The sequence below is a fragment of the Bombyx mandarina genome, chromosome A1 (assembly GCF_030267445.1).
Source record: "Bombyx mandarina strain Sakado chromosome A1, ASM3026744v2".
Lineage (NCBI taxonomy): Eukaryota > Metazoa > Arthropoda > Insecta > Lepidoptera > Bombycidae > Bombyx > Bombyx mandarina.
Window position 1 is genome coordinate 6,302,801 of NC_143234.1, and position 26,850 is coordinate 6,329,650.

The window sequence follows — 26,850 nt, forward strand, 5'->3', positions numbered from 1 at the left end:
CGGTCGACCTCTTCCCCCTCTACCTTGCACTACCATTTCCGTACATCTTCTAGTCACATGCATCTTCTCTCTACGCATCACATATCCATACCACGCTAACCGTCCGCTCTTTAATTTGTTGATTACTGCTACTTTCACACTTCCTCTTCACATACATTTTTAATTATATTATTTAATTGAACTCACCGCTCTGCGACGATAAGGACCCACCAAGACAATTCACACTACATTTCAGAAAAATCGAAATGTAACTACATACATAGTCCCGAATGTGGGGCTTCAGTATGGCAAGTCAATGGCCAAATAAAGGAATTAAATATGGACATATTTTGGAGAACCGAGCGCCAATCGACGAGCTTTGAGAAGTGTCCGATAATCGACACTGTTGTACCGATAAAGTGCTGTTAACCACAGGACTAGAGTCGGCTCAGCGCAATACGAATTGGCCCTGAATTTTTTTTTGCTGCCTAAGATGAGAGCCTTGAGAGGCTATTTCAGCGTAATCTTAACTAGTAGGTGAGCTCACGGGGCTCAAACCAGAGTGATGCTAACACTGGCCCTAGCAAGAGCCGTGCTTCGTAGAATCTACCACCGGATCGGAAACGCGACCCACTGAGAAGATCCGGCGAGAAACTCAGTGGGCTGTGTCTGTGGGTTAATTTACTCGTCGAGCCCTTCGTCGCAAGCGACGGGTTCAACGAGTACGATGACCGGTGCTTGAGGTACCTAAAAGCACCGTTATGACGTGTTTGGGGCGACGTCGACTGCTTTCCATTCTGTCCGCAGGTTCGGGAATGTAGTTACCGGCCACGATGAGAGGGTTCTCGTGTCGTGCCGCTTTATCGAAGTGGTGGCCCTGAAACTGATGTAAGGCGTTTTTATTGACAGGTATCGGACGTACACGCGAACGGCGCCACGTTGTCGTGGAGGCCGCCGCCCGACGACGGCGGACAGCCCATCGACAAGTACGTGGTGGAGCGCATGGACGAGGCCACGGGGCGCTGGGTCACGGCCGGTGAGACTGACGGGCCCGTCACCAGCCTCGCCGTCGACGGCCTGCAGCCCGGACACAAGTACAAGTTCCGGGTCAGCGCTGTCAACAGGTAAACGTCTCATCTATAATGTGTTTGCTAAGGTGGGTGTCGAGCACACAGCCCACCTGGTTGTTATGTGGTTACTACAGCCCGTAGACATCTACAACATAAATGGGCCACCCACCTTGAGAAATAAGTTTTAAGGTCTCAGTATAGTTACAAGGGCTGCCCCACCCTTCAAACCGAAACTCATTACTGCTTCACGGCAGAAATAGGCAAAGTGGTGGTAAGTACGTATTTCTTTAGAAAAATTGGTACTATCAAGCAGGATTTAAACACCGGTGCATCGCTAGATGCGAATGCATTGGACGTCTTATTCTTTAAGCCACGACGACGATATTTTTTGTATGATGTAGTGATTTTTTGTTTTATCACTATACTTAACTTCCGTTGGTCTATTTTAAATTTAATATAGTCCTTAATGTTACTAATACCAATAAAGAGATGAGGAGACCAGTAAAGATGATATTATTATATTTTTTACAGGCAAGGCCGTTCCGACCCCCTTACGACCCCGCACTCCACGGAAGCCAAAAATCCGTTCGACGTGGCTGGCAAACCTGGCACACCGAAGATCAAGGACTTCGACAAAGACTTTGTGGAACTGGAATGGACCAGACCGCAAACCGATGGAGGGGCTCCCATCACTGGATACGTCATTGAGAAGAAGGATCGATTCGCGCCCGACTGGGAAGAATGCGCAAAGGTGAGTTACGATCAAACAATGTACATATATGTCATTAAAATGACTTTGAATTTCGATTACTTTACCGTCGGCGTGATCATGAGCAACTAAGGCTTTATTTGTCAATGCATGGCCGTCCATATTTTCTAAAATAAAATATTGACTGAAAAACTATGTTTCTTTACAAAAAAGAGGATTCCATGTGTTAATTAAGGATAAAATCTTTCATATAAAAATGCTACTCTAATATTAAAATAAAATACAAAAACGAAGGCTTGTATAATGTTATTGAATATCGAAATACATAGAAACTGGTTATGGTTTTATTTATTATCTCTTGATACGTTTTGTTTTGCAGATCGACGGTGACGTCACATCTGGTAAAGTCCCGGACCTCATTGAAGGCAATACATATGAATTCCGTGTTCGTGCCGTCAACAAGGCCGGCAAGGGTGAGCCTAGTGACGGCACCGCTCCACACCTCGCCCGTCCCAAGAACCTGCCGCCCAAGATCGACAGGAACTTCATGTTCGACATCAAAGTTAAGGTCGGACAGAACTTCGACCTCGAGGTGCCGGTCGCCGGCGAACCCACTCCGACCAAGGAGTGGCTCCACGGTGACAACGTTGTCCTCAACACCGACAGAATCAAGATCGTTAATGACGACCACAGCACGAAGTTCCGTGTCATCGATGCCAAGCGAGCGGACACCGGCACGTACACGCTCAAAGCGAGAAACATCAACGGTACCGACACCGCTACCGTCAAGGTGCTGGTCATGGACGTGCCCACCGCTCCCGAGGGACCGCTGCGTGCCGACGACATCACTAAATCTGGATGCACGCTGCGCTGGAGACCACCCAAGGACGACGGTGGTGCCGAAATCACACACTACGTCGTCGAGAAAATGGACCAGGAGAACTTGCGCTGGATCCCTGCCGGCGAGGTACAGGGCTGCAACATCAGGATAGATCATCTCATCGAAGGACACGACTACAACTTCAGAGTCCGCGCCGTCAACAAACATGGCGAGTCTCAACCTCTTGTTGGACACGAGCCCATCACTGCCAAGGATCCTTATGGTACCCCCGACAAGCCCGGAACACCTGTCGTCAAAGACTGGGACAAAGATCACATGGACCTGGAATGGGTGCCACCAAAGAAGGACGGAGGTTCACCCATTACTGGCTACATTATAGAAGCGAAGAAGAAGTATGGACCTTGGGAAGTGGCAGCTACTGTGCCAGGAAACCAAACCACCGCTACAGTACCTGGCTTACAAGAAGGCGAGGAATACGAGTTCAGAGTAATCGCTGTTAACAAGGCCGGCAATGGAGAACCTAGCGATGGGTCCACTCCACAAGTCGCCAAGGCCAGGTTCTGTGCCCCACACTTCGATAAGATGTTACTCGCAGATAAGACAGTTAAGGCGGGACAGAGGATTCAATACGAGATACCTATCGAAGCCTCGCCTAAACCTACTGTCGAGTGGCAGATCAACGGCAAAGTCGTCCATCCTTCGGACAGGGTCGACATACAACTGCTGCACAACAGGGTCATACTGGACATTCCATTCTCCGTCCGTAGCGACGGAGGCGTTTATAAACTGACCCTCAAGAACGACCTCGGAGTCTGCTCGGCGACTGCGCAAGTCACAGTGCTGGACAAACCCTCGAAACCGGAGAAGCCGTTGACCGTTTCCGATATCACGAAAGACTCTTGCTCGTTATCGTGGAGAGTGCCTCTGGACGACGGAGGTTCGCCGATCTTGCATTACGTCATAGAAAAGATGGACCTGACCCGCGGCACTTGGTCGGACGCTGGAATGAGCACATTCCTGTCGCACCAGGTCACCAGATTAATTCACAAGAAAGAGTATTTGTTCAGAGTGAGCGCCGTGAATGCCATCGGACAATCTGAACCTCTTGAACTGGAGAGAGCTATCGTCGCCAAGAACGAATTCGACGAGCCCACCGCGCCTGGCAAACCTGAAGCCACAGACTGGAGCAAGAATCACGTCGACCTACAATGGGCTGCGCCTAAATCGGACGGAGGATCGCCGATTACCGGCTACATCATTCAGAAGAAAGAGAAGGGAAGCCCGTACTGGGTGAACGCTGTGCATGTACCACCCAGCAAAACCAAAGCAACCGTGCCCGACTTAACCGAGGGTCAAGATTACGAGTTCAGAGTGATCGCCGTCAATCAAGCCGGTCAGTCCGAGCCTAGCGAGCCCTCTGACGTCATCACCGCCAAGGACAGGTTCGTCGCACCCAAGATCCTTACTCCCCTCAAGGAGATCCGCATCAAGGCCGGTCTTATCTTCCACTTCGACGTGGACTTTATCGGGGAACCGACTCCCGAGGTCACATGGACCTGTGACGGTAAACCTGTTGTAACTAACGAAAGAACGACGGTTACGTCTGTCGGCCATCACACCATTATCCACACGGTTAACTGCAAACGCTCCGAGGCTGGTACATACCATCTAAAATTGAAGAACGATTCCGGTACCGATGAAGGCTCCTTCGAATTGATAGTGCTCGATGTGCCAGGAGCTCCCCAGCCTCCGTTCACTTACGAAGAAATCACAGCACAATCGGTTACTTTGTCATGGAAACCTCCCAAAGATAATGGCGGCAGTGAACTCACAGCCTACGTCATTGAGAAACGAGACCTCAGTCACGGCGGCGGCTGGGTGCCCGCGGTAACGTACGTCAACCCGAAGTACAACCACGCTACTGTCCCCAGGCTCTCGGAGGGCACACAGTACGAGTTCAGAGTATTCGCTGAGAACTTGCAAGGACGCTCCGAACCTTTGGTCACAGATAAGCCTATTGTCGCCAAAAACCAGTACACGGTGCCTGGCAAACCCGGGAAACCGGAGCTCGTCTCTGCAGACAAAGACCACATCAAGGTCAGATGGTCTTCGCCTATTTCGAACGGTGGATCTAACATTCTCGGCTATGATGTTGAAAGGAGAGACAAGGCCACTGGCCGCTGGATCAAACTGAACAAGGAACCCGTGAGGTTCAATGAATACCAAGACGATAGAGTGCAAGAAGGTCACCAGTATGAGTACAGAGTGTCCGCCGTTAATGCAGCAGGACCTGGACAACCTTCTGACGAATCTAACGTGTTCATCGCGAAGCCCATGAAGGAGAAACCCAAACTCTGGCTTGATCACCTGATCGGCAAGAAGATCAAGGTTCGCGCCGGTGAACCAATCAACATTAACATTCCAATCACCGGCGCTCCCACGCCGACCATCTCGTGGACTAAGGGCTCCGTTCCTCTTGTGCCATCGCACAGATTATCAGCTGAAACCAAGAACGATGAGACTAAACTGTCTATCGAGAAATCAACAAGAGAAGACGCCGGAAAATACACAATTTCCGCGTCTAACGCACACGGCAATGATTCAGCGGACATCGAAGTCATCGTCGTAGATAAACCGGGAGTACCGAAAGGTCCTCTCATGTGCAACCCCGTTACGCACGACGCCATCAGCCTCACGTGGCAGCCTCCCACCGACGACGGCGGCAGCGAGATCACCGGCTACGTCGTTGAAGTTGCCGAATTTGGTGTCAACGATTGGCGCACCGTGGCCGGATTCTGCCCTAAATGTTCGTTCACTGTGAAGAACTTAACCGAAGGCAAGAAGTACGTATTCAGAGTGCGCGCCGAGAATCTGTACGGTCTCTCCGATCCTCTGGAGAGCAAACCGATCATTGCCAAGTCGCCGTTCGATCCGCCCGACGCGCCGGACACGCCGAAGGTCACCGGGTACAGCTCGAACAGCTGCTCACTGGAATGGCACCCGCCCGCGAACTGTGGAGGCAAGCCTGTCACCGGATACTATGTCGAGAAGAGGGAACGCGGTGGGGACTGGGTAAAGGTCAACAACTACCCCACTCCCAATACGTGCTATACCGTTTCGGACTTGCGGGAAGGAAACAAGTATGAGTTCCGTGTGATCGCCGTCAACGAGGCTGGACCCGGGAAACCGAGCAAGCCTACCGAACCGATCACTGCTCAAACACAGCGACTCAAGCCTAGTGCTCCTGAAGCGCCGAAACCGGACAGAATTACTAAAGATTCCGTCACTTTATCCTGGAGACCACCTAAAAGCGACGGTGGAGCTAAGATTAAGGGCTACATCGTACAGCAAAAGGGCAAGGGTGACAAAGACTGGAAGGACGTCAACGACGTACCTATTCCGAGCCTCGTACATACTGTACCGAAACTCAAGGAAGGCGAAGAATACCAGTTCAGGGTTATCGCCGTTAACGAAGTCGGTAAATCGGAGCCAAGTAAACCTACCGCTGACATTACCATCGCCGAACAACCAAACAAGCCTTGTATGGACCTGGGCGGCGTCAGAGACATCACGGTGCGCGCCGGAGAAGACTTCTCCATTCACGTGCCGTACACTGGGTTCCCGCAGCCGACCGCGCAATGGTTCGCTGACGACAACCTGCTCGATGTCGAAGGCGACTCGAGAATTTTCCAAAAGATTACGCCCGACTCGGCATCTCTGGTCGTCAAGAACGCTAAGAGATCCGACGGAGGACAATACCGCCTGCAGCTGCGTAATCCCTCTGGATATGACACAGCCACGATCAACGTCAGAGTGCTGGATCGACCCGGAAAACCGGAGAACTTGCGCGCTGACGAATTTGAAGGCGAAGCTCTCACGCTGTACTGGAACCCACCGAAAGAGAACGGCGGCGGTGAAATTACCAACTACGTCGTCGAGAAACGCGAGGCGCGCACGCCGAACTGGACCAAGGTGTCCGGCTACGTCACGACTCCGTTCCTGCGCGTCAAAAACCTGACTGTCGGGAAGAGCTACGAGTTCAGAGTTATGGCCGAAAACCAGTATGGACAGTCGGACCCGGCGCAAACAACTGAACCGATCAGGGCCAGACATCCATTCGACCCGCCAGGCCCGCCCGGCGTGCCGAAGTCGGTTGAAACCAGCGAAACTTCTATCACCATTACTTGGACCAAACCACGCCACGACGGTGGCTCCCCTATCACGGGCTACATAGTAGAGAAGCGTCTCATCACGGAGGATAAGTGGACCAAGGCATGCCACGCGCACGTGCCCGACACGACCTTGAAGGTTACCGGTTTGATCGAGAACCACGAGTACGAGTTCCGTGTTTCCGCTGTGAACGCGGCGGGCCAGGGTCCCTGGTCGCAGAGCTCGGACGCCATCCGCGCCCGGGCGCCGCCCAACTCGCCGCGCATCACCAGCGACCTCAGCCTCAGGGACATCACTGTCATCGCCGGGGAGGAGATCAAGATCACCGTGCCCTTCACTGGCAACCCAAGACCTAAGGTGACTAACTTTTTTTTTATTGCTTAGATGGGTGGACGAGCTCACAGCCCACCTGGTGTTAAGTCGTTACCGGAGCCCATAGACATCTACAACATAAACGCTGCCACCCACCTCAAGGACATGAGTTCTAAAGCTTCGGATTTTATAGTACAACGGATGCCTTCAAGCCGAAACGCATTACTGCTTGACGGCAGAAACAGGCGGGGTAGTGGTATCTACCCGCGCGGACTCACAAGAGGTCCTACCACCAGTAATTACGCAAATTATAATTTTGCGGGTTTGACGGACGCCTTAATTCTGCAATTAAATTCAAACTTTGTGTAACTTATTTAAAAACTATATTAATTCTCACAGGTGTCATGGATAGTGAACAACGACGAAGTATTCCCGGACAATCGTATCCGCTTCGTGACGACGGACATCGACACAGTGTTCTACAACTCGTGCGCCAAGCGTACCGACACCGGCTCCTACACTATTCAACTAGTCAACAGTGAGGGCTCGGACAGCGCCACTTGCAGGGTGAGTGCGTTCTATGATGCTAGAGATCTTCAATAAAACGCACTGTACTGGTGGTAGGACGTGTTGTGAGTCCGTCGTCCGTCCTGAGCTCGTCCACCCGTCTAAGCAATACAAAAAAAACCGTACCGTATGTTCCATGGGGAGTGCTCTGAGGAATTGTTTGAGATTACCGACATCTCGCTTTTACCATCGCACCGCCCGCCACCGGAGTAGTGTTCATCCATACTACCTGGAGCCACTGCGGTCATCGACAACGCGTTTCCAGAGATCTTTTTTGTCACGTACCATCCGGTTATGGAATGAGCTCCCCTCCACGGTGTTTCCCGAGCGCTATGACATGTCCTTCTTCAAACGAGGCTTGTGGAGAGTATTAAACGGTAGGCAGCGGCTTGGCTCTGCCCCTGGTATTGCTGACGTCCATGAGCGACGGTAACCACTCACCATTAGGTGGGCCGTATGCTCGTCTGCCTATGCAGCAATAAAAAAAAAAAAACAATTCCGTCTTAACAGTTAACAAAAGATTATTATGTGTTCCGTTTGACGTCCGAAGTCCATTATGAGAGTACATCGTATGATTTCCACTGCAGGTCGCTAAATTTGACTACTTCCGTTTTCTAAGTCCCATCTACAGCGCCCTCTATAACGTCTGGAACCGAACCAACAAGCAAAGACAAGCCGCCATATTTGTCATTGTTGCGTCGTTTTTTCCCACGTGCAGTCGTTAATATTTTAAGAAGTTAGTAATTTAAAATGTTATAAGCAACTTTCGAGATTTGAAGTAGAAAGTTTGTTTCAAACAAGTGTTATGATTATCTTCCGTTTCGTGAAAACCTCCAAGGCTCTACAATGATTGACGAAGTTATCGCGCCTTTCAAAGTAAAATTTAAGTGAGGATAGTTCTTCGATTTCTTCGGATATTTCTTCGGGTTCGTCGGAAAATAAAGACTAGGGACCAGCAAGAAAACTTCGAAAAAGTGACTGGTCGCGAGATCTGAATAAAAGGTTTGACTTACTGTCGCAATAATGGGTGAGTCATGTGAATAATATTTTAACTTCGAATCATGCTATTGCTGGTCGTGCACCAGTGGTCCCGCCTTTACACTTACAAATACCAACATCTTATAATAATAATGTCTGATCTGGTTTCAACTTCCAATCGAAATTAGACAACGACGAATAGTTTTTACGTCTGCCACCAGACCGTCCGTTACCAGAAGCGGGTAGGTTTTGAAATTTGCGCATTTCTATAAAAGAACCAGATATGCAAAGATTTGACTAGCCGACTTGGAACGCGGTGCAGTAATCGGAGGTTCAAAAAAAAAAAAAAAAATGTTTTCCTGCGTTATCTAATGCTATTTTGGCACAGAACGAATGCGTTATGCTGCCATACAAAACCTTGCCGACGGGTCAAATTCAGAGAATGTTCAGCTTAATACTTCCGCCTTTTACGAAAAGTTTAAACCGCTATTCGGTAACGATTTCGCCTATAAAAGTTTCTAACGATATCCTTCAAATAATTTTCGGTAAGCGAGCCGAGATTATACGATAGCGTCGTAGATACCTCATAAAGAAATTAAAGGATAGATATATCAGGGAAGATATAGAGAAAATATCTTCTTCTTGTGATTATATGTTTAACCCCAACTTATTATTGGCATATATACAGAAAATTGGTGGTATTGATAAATTACAAAAGCGGCACCGTCTGCTACTCGCATCCGGCCCGCATCGCCGGAACCCTCGGCTTGTACTGCCAATGCAAAGCCATGTCGAGGTAGGCCACATTCCAATACATCTAAAGAGGCCGAAAACAGATATTCTGAGCGATGCTATCTAAATAATTCCTCAGCAAGAAAAACGGGGGGAGGGGGGAACAAGCACAAAGTGGAACGAAAATCAGGAAATAAAAATAAATTACTCAACAGCATTTTCAGGCGGATGTCTAAGACTATATCGAAACACCTGGACTCGATCCACCAAACGTAATATTGAAATAAATAATAGCTTGATGTCAATCAAAATCCAAAATTTAATTCAATAGAGCTTTAGAACCCGCACCCCCGACACCGTCTTTCAGATTTCCTCTTTTCATACTTCCCAAGACCAATAAAAAATCGAACAATTTTCAACCTCAAGGCATTGAACAAGTACATGAAACAGTCTTTTTCACCTTTTTCACCATCGAGTTCCTAAGTTTTATAACAGATTGGAATGTCAAACTGGATTTGAGCCAGGCCTATTATCATCTATCAATGACGTTTCTCGGGATCAGTTATCAGGGTCGTCTACTTCAGATGATATGTCTGCCATTCGGCTTAGCTGCACCACCGCGGATTTTTGCTTCAGTGACAAACTAAATAGCCGAAATACTTCGCCAGAAGGGTCTGCGACTAGTGGTTATCTGCTTGTACACCAGGGCAGAACATCTCCCGCCATCGGAGCAAAGCTTATCCATATTATCTGGAACCGCTGCGTTCATTGACAGTGCGTTTCCAGAGGTCTTTTTTGCCACGTACCAGCTGGCTATGGAATGAGCTCCCTCCACGGTGTTTCCCGAGCGCTATGACATGTCCTTCTTCAAACGAGGCTTGTGGAGAGAATTAAGCAGTAGGCAGCGGCTTGGCTCTGCCCCTGGCGTTGCTGAAGTCCATCGGCGACTGTAACTATTCACCTTCAGGTGGGCCGTATGCTCGTCTGCCTACAAGGGCAAAAGACTTGTTGAAATCTCAAGTAACTATACTGAGACCTTAGAACTCATCTCAAGGTGGGTGGCGGCATTTACGCTGTAGATGTCTATGGCCTCCAGTAACCACTTAACACCAGGTAAGCTGTAAACTCGTCCATCCATCTAAGCAACCGGTTATGACACTGACGAGCTTGATAGACTTTCTGGGAATCGTATGGGACACCAAATCCAAGACAAAGTCCCTGCCCAAGAATTTGCTCGTGCGACTTACTGCCGGCGGTTGGAACCTAAAGCAGGCGCAAAGCCTCTTAGGATATCTCAACTTTGCGACTTTCATCACCCACCGGGGAAAGTTGCTTTGCCGAGTCCTTGCAGTACCACAGCAACAAGCTCAGGAGGTATCCTCATTTACCAAAGCAGTATTCGGACGAGGTACGTACAGAGCTGGATTGGTGGTTAGAGAAAGTCAGTCAGAGCACACCAATTCATCCACAGAGAATGGCCACGAACCACGTCATCACCGACGCGTCGGACATTCAGTGGGGAGCCCTTGTAAACAACAGAACAGAATTTTCCTACATAAAGAACGAGGGAGGAACCCGGTCACGATAATTGCTAGATCTGACTGGAAAATTGCTTAACTTAATAGACCACCTCAAAGTTGTACTTCTCCCTCACCACCTACCGGGACTGTACAACACTGAAGCCGATCACCTCTTACGCAATCGCGGCGGCTTGGAGTGGTATCTCACAGAAAAAGCAACTACTAGGCTATTCAGCCTGTGGGGAATTTGTTCGCGTCTCGGACCGCTCATGGATAAAAAACTATGTTTACCTCTTGTGAGTCCGCGCGAGTAGGTATTTTGCCCTGAAGCAGTGGTGCGTCTCGGTTTGAAGGGTGGGGCAGCCGTTGTAACTATACTTGAGACCTTAGATCTTATATCTCAAGGTGGGTGGCGCATTTACGTTCTAGACGTCTATGGGCTCCAGTGACCACTTAATACCAGGTGAGCTGTTAGCTCGTCCACCCATCAAAGCAAAACTCGAACGCCTGCCTCTACAACGCGTTCAGCAGATCTTGGCATTACTGACTAGCATGGCCGTTTCCGCCGCTCAGTCTGATATCCAGAGTGCTGGACCACCTCAACTCAACCTCAGGTCGGTACATACTAGTGGTACCCAAGTGCAAGAAGCCCCTGTGGAGGCCAGACCTGAAATCTCCTGCCCTCAAGCGACTCAAGAAGCTCAAAGATCTGAACATCAGTCTGGTGGACACTGACAATGCTACCGCCAGGCTGTCAGCAATCTACACCTGGAAGCTTGGTTCATTTTGGGTGGGACACGCTGACAGGGACATGGACATCGGCAGGAGAGAAACTTACTATTATCGTGCTGGAGAGACTCTACGATAAGAACATACGCCCCTATTTGGAATAAGGGGTAAGGTTTTGTCAAGAAAATGTACCCGAATGTCTCGTGTACCCGAATTAGAAAATGTAGCTAGATTTCTCTGTTATCTGTATTTATCTCATGGTCTCTCCTACCGGACCATTCTAGTTTATAAGTCTGTTATATAGCGTCCGTTTGTGAAACTCTATCGGATATAAAAAATAGCTTCGAGCCCGACAGTGAAACATACTGAAATCTATTTCCTTGACAAAGCCTGCACCTTCTAAATTACTGATATTTGGGTCGAAAACTAATTGATCTTCACACCAACAGTCCAGTTGGACATTCGTGGCTGCTCCTGACCAATTGATCATCGATGCAGTATACTGGCTACGCAATCTAGTGAATATGACACAGCAAACCAGTGGGAATATTTAATCTATTCTTAGCAACTAAAGGCTCCACTAAGCCAGCTACTGCAGCGAGGATTAGTAGTTGGGTAAAAAGTCTTTTAGGAGACTCAGGTATTCAGGCCTCAGTTGGAAGCTGTAGAGCGGTGGTGAAAACTTTAAACTGGGTAGGAAATTACCAAATTAATGATATTTCAGCTAAAGATAACTGACAACATGAGCATACTTTTAGAAAGTTCTATCAAAAACTTATTATTAATGCATCAAACACTGATATAAATTCTGAGAAATCTTTCTCAGTATTTTCGTCCTAAATCTTATTAGGTCGATTTGAATTAAGTGGGTAATATTATACGGTTACCTTCAATTAATTTAAATTACGTGCTTAATTTAAGCTTTGCTTAATTAAACACAATAAGTCACATTGTTGCTTTTTAAATAAATATTATTTTATTTCAAATACAAGCCACCAGGAGATAACAAACAGTCTCTCATAATGGACTTCGGACGTCAAACGGAACACATAATATAGAAATTTTACCTTCCAATAAAATTTGTATTATGTTTCCTAAGACGTCCGAAGTCCAGATAATGTCTTCCTGGGGCTACATCCATCATTATGAGCCGAACAATGACAAATATGGCGGCTTGTCTTTGCTTGTTGGTTCGGTTCCAGACGTTATAGAGGGCGCTGTAGATGGGACTTAGAAAACGGAAGTAGTCAAATTTAGCGACCTGCAGTGGAAATCATACGATGTACTCTCATAATGGACTTCGGACGTCTTAGGAAACATAATACAAATTTTATTGGAAGGTAAAATTTCTATATTTTAACATTGAATTTCCGTAACAATGACTTTTGTGTTATTCAGGTACTCGTAGTTGACAAACCGACCCCGCCAGTGGGACCGCTGGACGCGTACGACATTACGCCCGACACGTGCACGTTGTCATGGAAACCGCCACTAGACGACGGCGGCTCTCCCATCACCAACTACGTCGTCGAGAAGATGGACAATAACGGAGTAAGTGCATCAAAAAATAATATAAAATCAACTATTTTGACGGCCGTCTGGTGTAGTGGTAAGAGACATGGTCACTACACAAGGGGGTCGCGGGTTTGAATCCCGCCAAGGGAAGATATTTGTATGATAAATATTTAAAAAAATGTCTTTTCCAGTGTTATGGATGTATATTATATATGAGTCGACTATTATCAAAGCCGGCAATGTGACTTTTGGACAATTATTGGTAAATCAGAAAAACGAATTATTGACTTTGTATTCCATTGGCAGTCACAAAACTCTTCTGAACGACATCTTAGATAAATAACAGGTTAAGTATTAACCTTTATTTAATTCAGGTTTTGAACCGTATTCTTTGAAGGAGACGATTATATTCAAATCAATCTGTATTGACATATCAATAACATTTTTTTGTCCAAATGCACAGATTGCCACCTTTGATAATAGACGACTCATATATGTATGTGTATAATAAAAATCTTATATTTATTTCCGTTATCTGGTACCTGTAACACAAACTCCTTACGAACTTAGCACGGGACCAGCTAAGGTGGCGTGTAAAAATATATATTATTGTTATGGAGCTTTACTAAACTGTACACTGATCAACAGATCTGGACAAAGATATCATCGTTCGTTCGCAACTGTCACTACAACGTCATGGGCCTGGAACCGAACAGGAAATACTTGTTCAGGGTACGCGCCGAAAATCAATATGGCGTATCGGAACCTTTGACAATGGACGACTCTATTACGGCCAAGGTAAGTAATTATTAGCACAGCACTATAATTTAGGATGGGAGGGTAGGAGAACATACAATACAATACACACAAAAACTCAATCAAATAATTATGATGAAGAGTTTGACGAGCGAACTAACCCATAAACACAGCCTACTGAGTTTCTCGCCGGATCTTCTCAGTGGGTCGTGATTCTGGTCCAATGGTAGATTCAGCGAAACACTACTCTTGCTAGGGTTAGTTTTAGCAAATTCTCTTAGATGAGAGAAGCTGAAATAGCCTTTTACGCTATCAGCGAATAGGTGGGGGAATAAAATTGCACTGCAGGAGTGTTTTTTTTTATTGCTTAGATAGGTGGACGAGCTCACAGCCCACCTGGTATTAAGTGGTTACTGGAACCCATATACATTTACAACGTAAATGCGCCACCCATCTTGAGATATAAGTTCTAAGGTCTACAAGTATAGTTACAACGACTGCCCCACCCTTCAAACCGAAACGCATTACTACTTCATGGCAGAAATAGGCAGGGTGGTGGTACCTACTCGCGCAGACTCACAAGAGGTCCTGACACCAGTGTGAAGTAACTTCGTAACCTATTAGACCTACATTCAAAGCAAACTAAACTCTAAAGTAAAAAAATACTAACTACCCACATAAAGAACAGATTCACTTGACAAACATTTAACAACAGTGACAATTAACAGAGACAATTTACGGTCCTAATTACAGTTCCCGTTCACGATCCCCGAGCCGCCGGGAGCGCCGCGCGTCACGGACTGGGACGGCTCCACGGCGACCGTGCTGTGGGACCGGCCGCGCTCGGACGGCGGCTCCCGCATCCAGGGCTACAAGATCGAGTACAGGGACGTGCAGGACGGCGTCTGGAACAGCGCTGACTATCTCGTTAAGGATTGTAATTACCAGGTGATTGTTTGCTGGATTGTTGAATTAATCTATATTCAAATACTGGCTGACCCGGCAGACTTCGTAGTGCCTCAATCGATAAATAAAAGACCTAAACGTTTGTATAAAATAAACTTAAAACAAACAAAAGGAATCCGTCCGACGGGGCGGACATCAAAGGAAAAACAACATTGTTATTTTTTATTTAATTCCGAGTATTTTGTTTATTTACCTACCTCTTAAGCCTTCTCTGGACTTCCACAAATAATTCAAGACCAAATTTTTTTTTGTACTGTACAGGCGTACAACTTGGAGCCGGGCCACGAGTACGAGTTCCGCGTGCGCGCCAAGAACGCGGCCGGCTTCAGCAAGTACTCGGGCTCGTCGCAGCGGTTCCGCGTGCGGGCGCGCTGCGGGCCCCCCGCGCCCCCCACCGCGCCGCGCGTGCTGCGCGTCGGCAGGAACTACGTCGACCTCAGCTGGGACCCGCCCAAGCACGACGGAGGTACGGCGCTGTCACGCCGCTCCGCCTTACTATCACCATAGTTTGCTATCGATGAACGTATTTCGTACACAGCCCACCTGGTGTTAAGTGGCTATTGGAGCCCATAGACAACTACAACGTAAATGCGCCATACACCTTGAGATATAAGTTGTAAGGGTCTCAAGTATAGTTACAAAAGCTGCCCCACCCTTCAAACCGAAACGCATTACTGCTTCACGGCAGAAATAGGCAGGGTGGTGGTACCTACTCGCGCGGACTCACAAGAGGTCCTACCACCAGTAAATACGCGATATCCCCTTACCTGAACGGTCATATATATTTCCAAAATGTAATATGGTAGTAAATAGAAAATGCTGTGTGGAGTGACATCCATGAGTTATCATCAGATGAAGCGTGTTCCTAAGAGACAGCATCCAAACAGAGTAACAAAACGGAATGTAAGACCGGTACACATGTCGTGGTCAGGTTCTCGCGTGACCGGCTACGTGATCGAGCGGCGCGACGTGGGCAGCTCGGTGTGGGTGAAGTGCAACGACTACAACGTGCAGGACACGACCTTCACCGCGCTCAACCTCAACGAGAAGGCGGACTACGAGTTCCGCATCATCGCCGTCAACGCGGCGGGTGAGTCCGCCATATTGGATAATCGATAAATCGACTCTTGCATTTCTAATTGCGAGAATTAAATCCAAATCTATACTAATATTATAAAGCTGAAGAGTTTGTTTGTTTGAACGCGCTAATCTCAAGAACTACTGGTCCGATTTGAAATTCTTTCAGTGTTAGATAGCCCATTTATCGATGAAGCCTATATATAGGCTATATAACATCACGCTAAGACCAATGCAGGTGGAGCACCGATAAATAATATTTCAAAATCGAGGTTTTCTTTCCTTTTGAGAGCTTCCACTGGGTGCACTGCGGAAACGGTTAAAGTTTCGCTAAAATAATGTATGAGAGAATTGTTCCCCTTTAAAAGATCTAAAAAAAAGTTCCCGATAGCATATGTCTATATGTTAAGGTTGGCTCACTATAACGTTTTTTATGCTCACCAAATTTGTTCTAAAATAAAGCATTATTTGTGAACTATTCCACGCGGACGAAGTCGCGGGCACAAGCTAGTATATATATATATTTGTTTCAACTCGAATATCAGGTAAATCCGAGCCTTCTTCGTGCACGACCCCCGTACGCACCGGCGAAGAGATCGGAGGAACGAAGCCGGAGTGGGTGAAGCAACTGCCGGCCATCATGAGCGCCCCGCTCGGCCGCCCCTACACCCTGGAGTGCGTGGCGAGCGGGAACCCCGTGCCCACGGGTAGATGGCTCAAGAACGGCAGAGAAATCGTTCTTGGTACCAGGTATATTTTCCTTTTTTACATTTACTTTGTGTATTGAAGTGAAACTTCTAATGCGACTTTCAACAAGAAAGAGACAGAGCGAGAGTGAATGCATAGTATACCTGTTACTGGACAACGCGAGCGTCAGCAACGAGTAGCGTTCAATATTTTAATGAAGTATTTAAAAAAAATATTTATTTATTTTTCTATCCATAATTTAAAATATATATAATATAAATGTTGAAGATGTCGCATCTCTTATACACAGCATTCCCTATTACAATCTGATTTAAGGATGAAAATGGAGAAAACCACAATTAATTAAATAGTAGCTTCAATAAGATCGATTTAAAAAAAAAAATCGTTACTTTGTAAATATCCATGAATCTATTGTGTGAGAGTGACAATCGAATTTGGTTACTCCGAATAACTGTGTATCGAGTGATCTACACTTCAAGCTGGACACAATCTTCAGCAATGAAGACTAAGAAAAAGAGAATTTATTATGAATGTTCTCTTCATTTCCCCATAAAAATGCAACCGATCGACAAAAGTAAAATAAAAGCCTAATTCGAAGGAAAGTTGAGCTAGACCGAGAAAGCACTTATAGCAAACACTGACGTCATTGTTTCTCAGATCATTCTTTTTTTTTTAAACATATAAAGTCCCTGGCCTGGTACCGAGACATTTAAGTCAAGTCTTATGTATTCTTCTTATATTCTGTTAAATATGAAAAATGATATTAAGCTGATGATAAAACAAAGTCTCAGTAAAATGGTGGTTATTTCCTGAGACTTTGTCAGTGGACTTTTGATAGGAACCGAAAAGCTACGTCCAGTAGATTTTTTTTATTTTCCCACACACGCGCACTTTCGCAGATATACAGTTAATAAATGAAATGAAATTTAACAAAGTGAAAATATTTAAATTTCAGGTTCATATCAGAGTCTCGTGAGGGTACACTGAAGCTCAACATCCTGGAGGCCGCGGACGCCGACGAGGGTGACTACACCTGTGAGGCGGTTAATAATATTGGCTTCATCTACTGTACTGGTCACCTTAAGATTGGAAGTGAGTATACAGTTACCATAAAACAATAGACATGGTTATAAGTGTCTCTAAATGTCTCAATAGTACAAAAATTAAATTGTCTTTCTTAAAAGTTAAGAATATTGTTTTTTATGGACCGAGGGTAATAACAAAATATATTTCTCAGGTCCACCACGCATCACCCGAATGCCTGGCGACCTTCACCTCCCCGAACACGACAACACCAAGATCAAGATCCTGTACACGGGAGACCAGCCCGCTGACGTCACGCTGTCCCGGGACGGACACAATCTCAAGGAGTCGCCGCATCTCAAGTTCACCGTATTCGATGATTACATACTTATATTCATCAAGGATATCACCAAAGACGATATGGGTCAGTTATCTTTGCATTTCTGATACTGGCTTTTGCTCTCAATTTATTTATACTGATATTATAAAGAGGACATATTTGTTTGTTTGTTTGTATTGAATAGGCTCCAAAACTACTGAACCGATTTGAAAAATTCTTTCACTGCTTGGAAGCTACTCTATAGTCGAGTGACATAGGCTATAATCTTTTTTGAAAAAAATTTGGGATCCTTACTAAAACTCCAATAATGTAACCCAAGGTGTAAAAAAAATACCTAAAATATTATTTACATCGCGTGCCCTGCGAAAACTATGGGATGATGGAATAAAATAATGTACTATGACTTTGTAGAACACATTATTATTTACAAAAAGTGTCGCGACATCATATGTCTAACTACTATAGTTCTGCCGCAATAAGTGTTCTTTTATTTAAAAAAATAAAACAACGTCTAATATCGTTGAAATTCTTGTTAAAGACCCAAGTGGAGCCGGAGCGGGCCGCTAGTAGTCTATAATTCTTGAAAAGGTATAATAATAACAGATGGAGTTACTACATAGTCAAACATTCAAACAATCCAGATGAAAAATATTTATATATCTGTATTTGTATCAATTTTTTTTCATTTCAGGAATGTCTAAACACGTAATGAACTCTACGTTCTGTTTGTTCGTTCCCAGGCATATACAAAGTATCGATAAAGAACAACTCTGGCGAGACGTCGGACACGTTCTCCGTGACGGTGACGGGGCTGCCCGGCCCGCCACAGGGACCCCTCGAAGCTTCCGACATCTCCAAGCACTCCTGCACGCTGGCCTGGAAGCCTCCCACGTACGACGGAGGGATGCCCGTCACTCACTACGTCATCGAGCGTAACGACACCTCGGGAACGGCCTGGATCACCATCGCCTCGTCCGTCCGGGACACCAAGTTCATTGTCCAGGGACTCACCGAAGGACACGAGTACAACTTTAGAATTCACGCGGCGAATGAGAACGGTATCGGACCAGCTCTGGAAGGTCTCAATCCGATTAAGGTAAGTTTTGCTTTTTATTTATTTATCCGATACGTATTGTTAAATTTTAAAATGTATAGTGATGATCGTAATCGATATAAAAATAATCTAGCGTATATGGTTAGACTGTCTCTGTTAATAAATGTCACTACAAAAATATTTTTAATTATTTTAATATCAATCAATTTCATTCGTAGGCTAAAGCACCATACGATCCGCCATCTGCTCCTGGTATTCCCAAGATCCTGGAGGTCGGAGGCGACTTCGTCCACTTGGAATGGGACAAACCAGAAAATGATGGAGGTGCTAGGATTCTAGGTACGTTACTATGTTCCCTCATATAATTCCTAAAGTTTTCTTCGCTCTTTGCCATAGAACCAATTTGTGCAAGAAGTCATAATGGCTTAAAGGATTAGTCACCCTATGAACTTCCATAGATCGATGCGACTGTGGGAATATGTATTTAAGAAGTGTTCACGAATGACTTCCACGATGGAGGATTAACATTATGTGGTAAAAATGACACCTACTAAATTACAAAATTTCAGGCTACTGGGTCGACAAGCGCGAAGTGGGCACGTCGACGTGGCAGCGCGTGAACCCGACGCTGTGCCTGCCGAACCAGATCAACTGCTCCAACCTCATCGAGGGCCGCCAGTACGAGTTCCGCGTCGTCGCGCAGAACGAGGCCGGCGCGTCGCCGCCCAGCACCGCCAGCCAACAGGTCAAGGTCGTCGATCCTAAAGGTGTGCAAATCTCTACTCTATTCTAACTACTTTAAAACTTTAATTGACTTGACATATTTTTGTCGATAAAATGTAACCTTCAAGTTACGCTTTTCCCACTAAACGGGCTCGGCATAGCTAATTTTTCTCTTTCATTATTTGCGGCTGCTATCGGCTGCCACCTCAACAGTCACTCCTCTCTCTCTCATATCCATACTCTATCCATGTCTTCTTCGGTCGACCTATTCCCCCTCTACCTTGCACTACCATTTCCATACATCTCCTAAAACAAGTTACGTCTAGTTAGTCTCCTACAAGTTACGGTTTTTATCAAACTATGAAATAAAATCATTAGATGCGTATCTATAAAACGAAAATATCCGTTGGTATTCGGACACTAATATGTATTGATTAGTCGCCATGTTGCCGCATACCAGGGATTCGATTTTTCAATACAGTGTACTTTATTAGGTTTCATTGATCTATGTAAAAACGCGATTGTGAAAATGTGTAAAATATTTAAATGACGATGAATAACTCTTTAGTCGTACGCGACCACAAAACTGTATAGAATACGAAAACATTGAAAATAATAAAACGCGAAACTAAACCGTAAAAATAGTTATAATTAGGTTCACTCTTTAATGAACATTGCGTTGGTCAAATATTAAATGCTAAGCTAAGCTTACCATAGTTAATACGGAGATAATGAGGTTCGAATTTACCCTTACCAATATTTCGTAGGCAAAAAAATACGCCACTAAAATGATGTTTACAAAGTCATCTGTTATCTACGGATGAAACTAGGGATACGCCGATTTGCCTCATCAAAACTTATTATGTTTTAAATAAATTGCAATAAGTACATAAGTCCGGATATGAATTGTGGGTTAGGCCACTTTTGCGCTGACGGCCTCAAATAACCCTATAATCTTGATTGTCATTGTCAGCCGCCACGCCACCAGAGATAGTGAAGCCACTGAAGAACGCCAACTGCATCCAGTACCACAACGCCAAGTTCCAGTGCACCATCACCGGGTCGCCCAGACCCACCATCACTTGGTACAAGGGTGAGTAATACTTTTTTTTTTATTGCCCTTGTAGGCAGACGATCATACGGCCCACCTGATGGTAAGTGGTTACCGTTGCCCATGGACTTCAGCAATGCCAGAGGCAGAGCCAAGCCGCTGCCTACCGCAAAATACTTACACTAGTCAACTGGTTCTTTGTATCAAACATGAACAATGTTCGTCATGAACATACGATATAGCATCATATAACAGAGCTATGTGTATATCGTTTCATAACTATTAATAAATATTATTTATATTAATGTAAATTACGCATGTTGGTTAACGTTTATATACTCCAGAACCAATGTAGTTCTTTATGGCAATTACGATGATATGCGATAATTTGCTGGTGGTAGGACCTCTTGTGAGTCCGCGCGGGTAGGTACCACCGCCCTGCCTATTTCTGCCGTGAAGCAATAATGCGTTTCGGTTTGAAGGGTAGAGCAGCCGTTGTAACTATACTGAGATCTTGACCTCATATCTCAAGGTGGGTGGCGCATTTACGTTGTAGATGTCTATGGGCTCCAGTAACTATTTAACACCAGGTGGGCTGTGGGCTCGTCCAACCATCTAGGCAATAAAAAAAACAGATTTTTCACGAGCAACACCGTATTGTGCAGCCCTTTTTTTTTAAATACTAAAATGCCCATACTGTTGCCAGTAATCCTGAAGTACATTTAGATCGTTACAAAGGTATTTGTCTCCGATAGGTGCTCGTGAGATAACCAACGGACCGCGGTACCGCATCTGGAGCGAGGGCGACAACCACTTCTTGACCGTCAACGACGTGTTCGGCGAGGACGCCGATGAATATGTCTGCAGGGCCGTCAACAAGGCAGGAGTCAAGAGCACCAGGGCTGAACTGCTTATTATGAGTGAGTTTAACGATATCTTCTAAGACGTGACTTGTAAGTGACGTCACAAATGAAAATCGGTTACTTAAATTTTAGAAATAATAGTGTAAAATATTGTATAGAAGTCATAACACTCAGTGTGATACCAATGGTATTAACAAAAGGCGCGGTTGTCAAACCAAAATCTGCTATGTGCACTTTTTGAGATTTTTACTTTTGACCTTTTCGTATAGTTCACAGCCCTGTTTACCGTATAAGAAAAATTTATATGTCTATAGCTTTAATATTTATCTATAGCTTTCATTTGATATAGTTCTTAAAAATTCACCTTCATATAAATACGAAAATGTTTTTACTCGTTAATTCAAAATAGAGTTTTTGCACATAGAAACTTTTGGTGTGACAGCGACGATGTGTGTTAAAACTAATTAAGGATGTGAGTGAATTCCTGATTGTTGTGAAAGCGCAATAGGCACTTAACAGCATAATGTTTCGTTAAGGTTTAATTACCCTCAAATATTAAAATGTTAACGCCTACGAATTTTTAAGGAGCAATGTACAAAATTTTATTTATGTTTACCTACACCATTTTCACACACTTCAATTAATGGCCGTGCCAAGCTAACTCATTCGCAACGTAAAAATAAAAAAAAACCTGTATAAAGAAAATGCAAGCTCCAGGTCGATTTGGAAATTTTATTCAAAAAACCCAAGCATCCAACATAAATTATTCTCAAATATTAAATTGTTGATATTAAATTGTTATTAAATCTAACAGCCGCCCCGAAACTGAACGTGCCACCTCGGTTCCGCGTCACCGCCTATTTCGACAAGGGCGAAAACGTGGTCGTCAAGATTCCCTTCACCGGACACCCCATACCCAAGATCACTTGGGTCAGAGAGGGAGAGACCATCGAGTCTGGACTCCACTACCACGTGGAAAGGAAAGGTATACCTTGTCTTGTGCCACTCTATGTTCAACATTCGTCCCATCAGTCCACATCTTGTCAGGACACTCCAATTATGTAACGCACTGTTATTTCGGCCTTTCTCATATACTGCTCACCAGCTGAATATTGTATACATGATTGACTTAGGTACACTTAGTTAATAACATAGTAAATCATTTGTAGAAATTCTCAAGTTTCTAGAAAGAGTATCGAATGTGAGGAAGCGATTTGTGTTGAGACTATACGCTAAGTGAGTGCATATCACGTACTCAGACAGGGCCAACTTTAATATGCCACTGAGATATAATCAGTCAACATGTCATTGCCTAATACAATATGAAACATTACCCTAGTTCGGCTGTCAAATAGAAACACATGCTATTTAGAAAACTAAGTTTTTTAAAAACTATGTAGCCGTGTACATTTGTTCTCTATCCGTTTGTAAACCGTTGATGGGATTGCGATGCTACTAAAGGTAGTTGTAGGCACTGCGGATGACTGCAGACTACTATCAGCGGATAACAGGTGGCGCTAGTAGTCCTGTAGTATATTGATACTTTTAATATCGATAGAATAAACTATGAATTATGAAGACCGAATAACAAATGTCGAATAATTTCAGAACGTCACGCCATCCTGACCATCCGCGACGCGAGCAAGATCGACTCTGGTCCCTACAGGATCACGGCAGAGAACGAGCTGGGGCAGGACACGGCCATCATCAACATCGAGATCAGCGGTCAGTTGCACGCGCGGCTGCCAGGACTCTCTGTGTCGAGAAGACACCAGAGATATTCTTTTTTTTTTATTGCCCTTTTAGGCAGACGAGCACACGGCCCACCTGATGGTGAGTGGTTACCGTCGCCCATGTACTTCAACAATGCCAGGAGCAGAGCCAAGCCGCTGCCTACCGAATTCTCTCTTACTTAACGATTTTTACGAGAATAACTGCTGTGTGGACATTTGAACATCATTACAATCTAAATACAATGGATTTGATATGCGGTCGAATTTTCGTATTTACTTTTACGTGCCAACTTATTGCTGTACAAAAATAAGCAGGATGGTCCAATTTAAAAAACAGTTGATATATTATTATATTATTGCGTTCCCTCATCAATACACAGATTGGTACAAATTAATGGAGATTGTGGGGAAATTTAACATGATGTTGGCATCACTCCAGCTCTACAACTTATGACGGTCTTCTTATTTAAAAAAAAAACTATTTCAATTTTTTACCTAAAAATAACTTAGCTTTATTAAATCGATAAACGATCACTATACACATATAAAATTAAAATCTAATATCATGAATTAGATCGGCCGGACCCACCGCGCTTCCCAGCGGTGGACAGCATCGGCGTGGACTCGCTGGCGCTGAGCTGGCGCGCCCCGGTGTGGGACGGCGGCTCCGACATCACCAACTACCTGGTCGAGAAGCGAGAGCACCCCATGACCAGCTGGATCAGGGTCGGGAATACCAGGTGCTGTACCGCCCTCGCAATCATTTGTTTTACATTGCGCGTTTAGTCTATACTAATATATAAATCTACAGTGGTTTTTACGGATGTTCCATTATAACTACTGAACCATGCATCCGATTGACTTGAAACTTGGTATCCATGTAGAAAATACATGCACTTAATGGATAGGCTAATATTTATATGAGTGTTTGACTCCCTAATAATAATGACAATATATAATAATGTTAATTTTAAATGCCCAGCGAAGCGGGCAAGTACGGCTAGTAGTGTATAAACTTATAATTTCAATTAATTATAGTCGAACTTCGACTATTCGGGGAGCACTAGTTATTTTATAAATCTAATATTGCAGAAATAACAAGAATCACTCACCCCTCGGTTTCACTAATAACCTTAAACCTATACTGACGCAGCTTGTTACATAATATTTCTGTATACTGTCAATACAACACAATATAGAACAATTTATTGTACATAAGTACACCAACATAACAAAGTACAATTTAGTGGGAAAAATTTAATTTAAAAATAAATTACCATCGAACATTTCCGGTCAACCTTTGGATGGAAATGATTGAGGAAATTGTAAAGTTCGGCGTAATGCAATGACAATAATATAATTATCATCCACCATTCGTTGAAATCACATATGAACACTCACAACAAGAGGTATATATTAAAATGTATTATCGAATACTAATATCGCTTATTGTGCAGGTTCACGACAATGGCTATAACCGGTCTGGTCCCGGGCAAGCAGTACGAGTTCAGGGTGTACGCTGAGAACATATACGGCAGGTCGGACCCCAGCGAGCCGACTTCCCTGGTGCAGACCAAGGCGATCGTTAAAAAGGAACTCAAGAAGAAGGAATACCCGGGTAAACTTTTGTTCGCAACTCGTGTTTTGTAACTATACTGAGACCTTAGAACTTATATCTCAAGGTGGGTGACGCATTTAGGTTATAGATGTCTATGGGATCCAGTAACCACTTAACACCAGGTGGGCTGTGAGCTCGTTCACCCATCTAAGCAAAACAAAAAGTGCGAATAAAGTTTGTTTTCGCGGCGCATATTAATGTCGCATTGTGATAAGTAACAAAACGACATTACGCTACTGGATTGAACAATTTGTAATTATAATGACGGTTTTGTCTAATTGTTTGTTTGTTTGGTTAAATCTTAGAGAAACCCGAGGCTACGTGCTATCGTACCTCAAGAAATATCTCTCCTATGATCTCCCTTTCCGTAAAGTGGTAGAGTCAACCTTTTCTTCAGCTCTCGTCGACTTAGCTGTGTCTTTCACATCATCAAAGTTGTTAAGTTACCGGAGCCTATATACATCAAAAACGTAAATGGTGCCACCTACCTTGAGACATGAGTTATAAGTCTCACTTTTATAGTATAACGGGTTTCCCCCCTCACACCGAAAGGCGTTAGTGCTTCACGGTGGTGATACGTACGGAGTCAAGAGATGCCCTGCCACCAATTTAATTAGTATAAAAATCTGCGTAATATCCAGATTCCATATTACAGAGATTTCCTCGACTAGATATATCATATAATAAAAGCTTTTTTTTGTTCAGTGGACGAATCAGGCAAACGCATCCGCACGAACGCAGACCACGGCCCCGTCAAGGACTACGACAGCTACGTGTTCGACATCTACAGCAAGTACGTGCCGCAGCCCGTGGACATCAACACGTGCTCGGTTTACGACAAATACGACATACTAGAAGAGATTGGTGAGTCCTACTCGGGTTTGTTCAGTGAAATCTACTGTCTATGGTTTAGCGTGTTTGTATCGGAGTATTTCTACATCGAGTCTAAGGGAGGATAGAAGAAACAACGCATCGTAGTGATATTATAATTATTTATATTTGAACACTCCACATGTATACACTGTTTGAGAAATTATGAAACAAAATAATGTAGGGCAGTACTTAGAATTATTCCAGATCGTTTTTTAAATCGATTGTAACTATCGATGATTTTTTCGATAAATGCGCATGCTATTATCGATTTAAAACTAAACCGCACTCATGAAGTTGCTTGTGAGATTTAAGTGATTTTTTTTACATACCATTAACATAGTATTTACTAACATAATGCAGAATAGAACGTTGAACTCTATTCGAAGTGTACATAGAGTTGAATTTCGCAGGTGACTTCGTGAAGGCGACCGGTAAAAGGAATCGAAGCGGAGGTCTGTGTGTGAATAGATCGATGTAGTGCATCTCTCTATCTGCATCTCTCTCTCACACGCATACTATTATATATTTACTTAATGCAATTTTTTGTTTCCTTCAAATATTGAGCATGCGCTATGAACTTAGATACATGTGTTACTGAGATTAGGGTTATTGGAAAACTTAATATCGATTTAGTCTACAAATAGGTCTTATTAGTGGTATATTTTTTTTAAACAAACCCAAAATTAGTTAAATTGAAATTATTAATTAAAGAGTATTTTATTATTTGTTGACGTCCATAAAATGTAATACACGAACACGAACACACATACACAAAAAAAATACATTTTACATACATTCTTTAAATAAAAAACACTTTCCAGTGACCCTAGGATACAATAATAATAATAAGTTCACTTAAAGGACATTTTTCTTGTAGGTAGTTAAATGCACGGTTTTGCGGCTTCATATTATCATATATTATTATGTATTTTACGTACAATGA

At 44.3% G+C, this 26,850-nt stretch overlaps 1 protein-coding gene across 10 annotated transcripts in view; it reads left to right on the forward strand.

Moving 5' to 3' along the window:
• The window catches only part of bent (projectin protein bent), a 155,731-nt gene that overhangs the window by 113,967 nt on the left and 14,914 nt on the right, over positions 1 to 26,850 (forward strand). For 7 of the 10 annotated variants that reach the window (XM_089739458.1, XM_089739460.1, XM_089739461.1 and 4 more), the window contains 23 exons: positions 889 to 1,103; positions 1,581 to 1,800; positions 2,138 to 7,126; positions 7,481 to 7,648; positions 13,006 to 13,158; positions 13,771 to 13,920; positions 14,632 to 14,826; positions 15,106 to 15,310; positions 15,776 to 15,934; positions 16,467 to 16,671; positions 17,585 to 17,721; positions 17,867 to 18,076; positions 18,733 to 19,088; positions 19,265 to 19,385; positions 19,616 to 19,813; positions 20,743 to 20,862; positions 21,576 to 21,740; positions 22,498 to 22,668; positions 23,292 to 23,408; positions 23,991 to 24,156; positions 24,874 to 25,034; positions 25,740 to 25,898; positions 26,318 to 26,359. In XM_089739458.1, coding sequence (XP_089595584.1) covers positions 889 to 1,103; positions 1,581 to 1,800; positions 2,138 to 7,126; positions 7,481 to 7,648; positions 13,006 to 13,158; positions 13,771 to 13,920; positions 14,632 to 14,826; positions 15,106 to 15,310; positions 15,776 to 15,934; positions 16,467 to 16,671; positions 17,585 to 17,721; positions 17,867 to 18,076; positions 18,733 to 19,088; positions 19,265 to 19,385; positions 19,616 to 19,813; positions 20,743 to 20,862; positions 21,576 to 21,740; positions 22,498 to 22,668; positions 23,292 to 23,408; positions 23,991 to 24,156; positions 24,874 to 25,034; positions 25,740 to 25,898; positions 26,318 to 26,359 — 8,782 coding nt within the window. The remainder of the gene's footprint in view (positions 1 to 888; positions 1,104 to 1,580; positions 1,801 to 2,137; positions 7,127 to 7,480; positions 7,649 to 13,005; positions 13,159 to 13,770; positions 13,921 to 14,631; positions 14,827 to 15,105; positions 15,311 to 15,775; positions 15,935 to 16,466; positions 16,672 to 17,584; positions 17,722 to 17,866; positions 18,077 to 18,732; positions 19,089 to 19,264; positions 19,386 to 19,615; positions 19,814 to 20,742; positions 20,863 to 21,575; positions 21,741 to 22,497; positions 22,669 to 23,291; positions 23,409 to 23,990; positions 24,157 to 24,873; positions 25,035 to 25,739; positions 25,899 to 26,317; positions 26,360 to 26,850) is intronic. The other 3 variants (XM_089739465.1, XM_089739466.1, XM_089739467.1) reach the window with 1 other exon arrangement.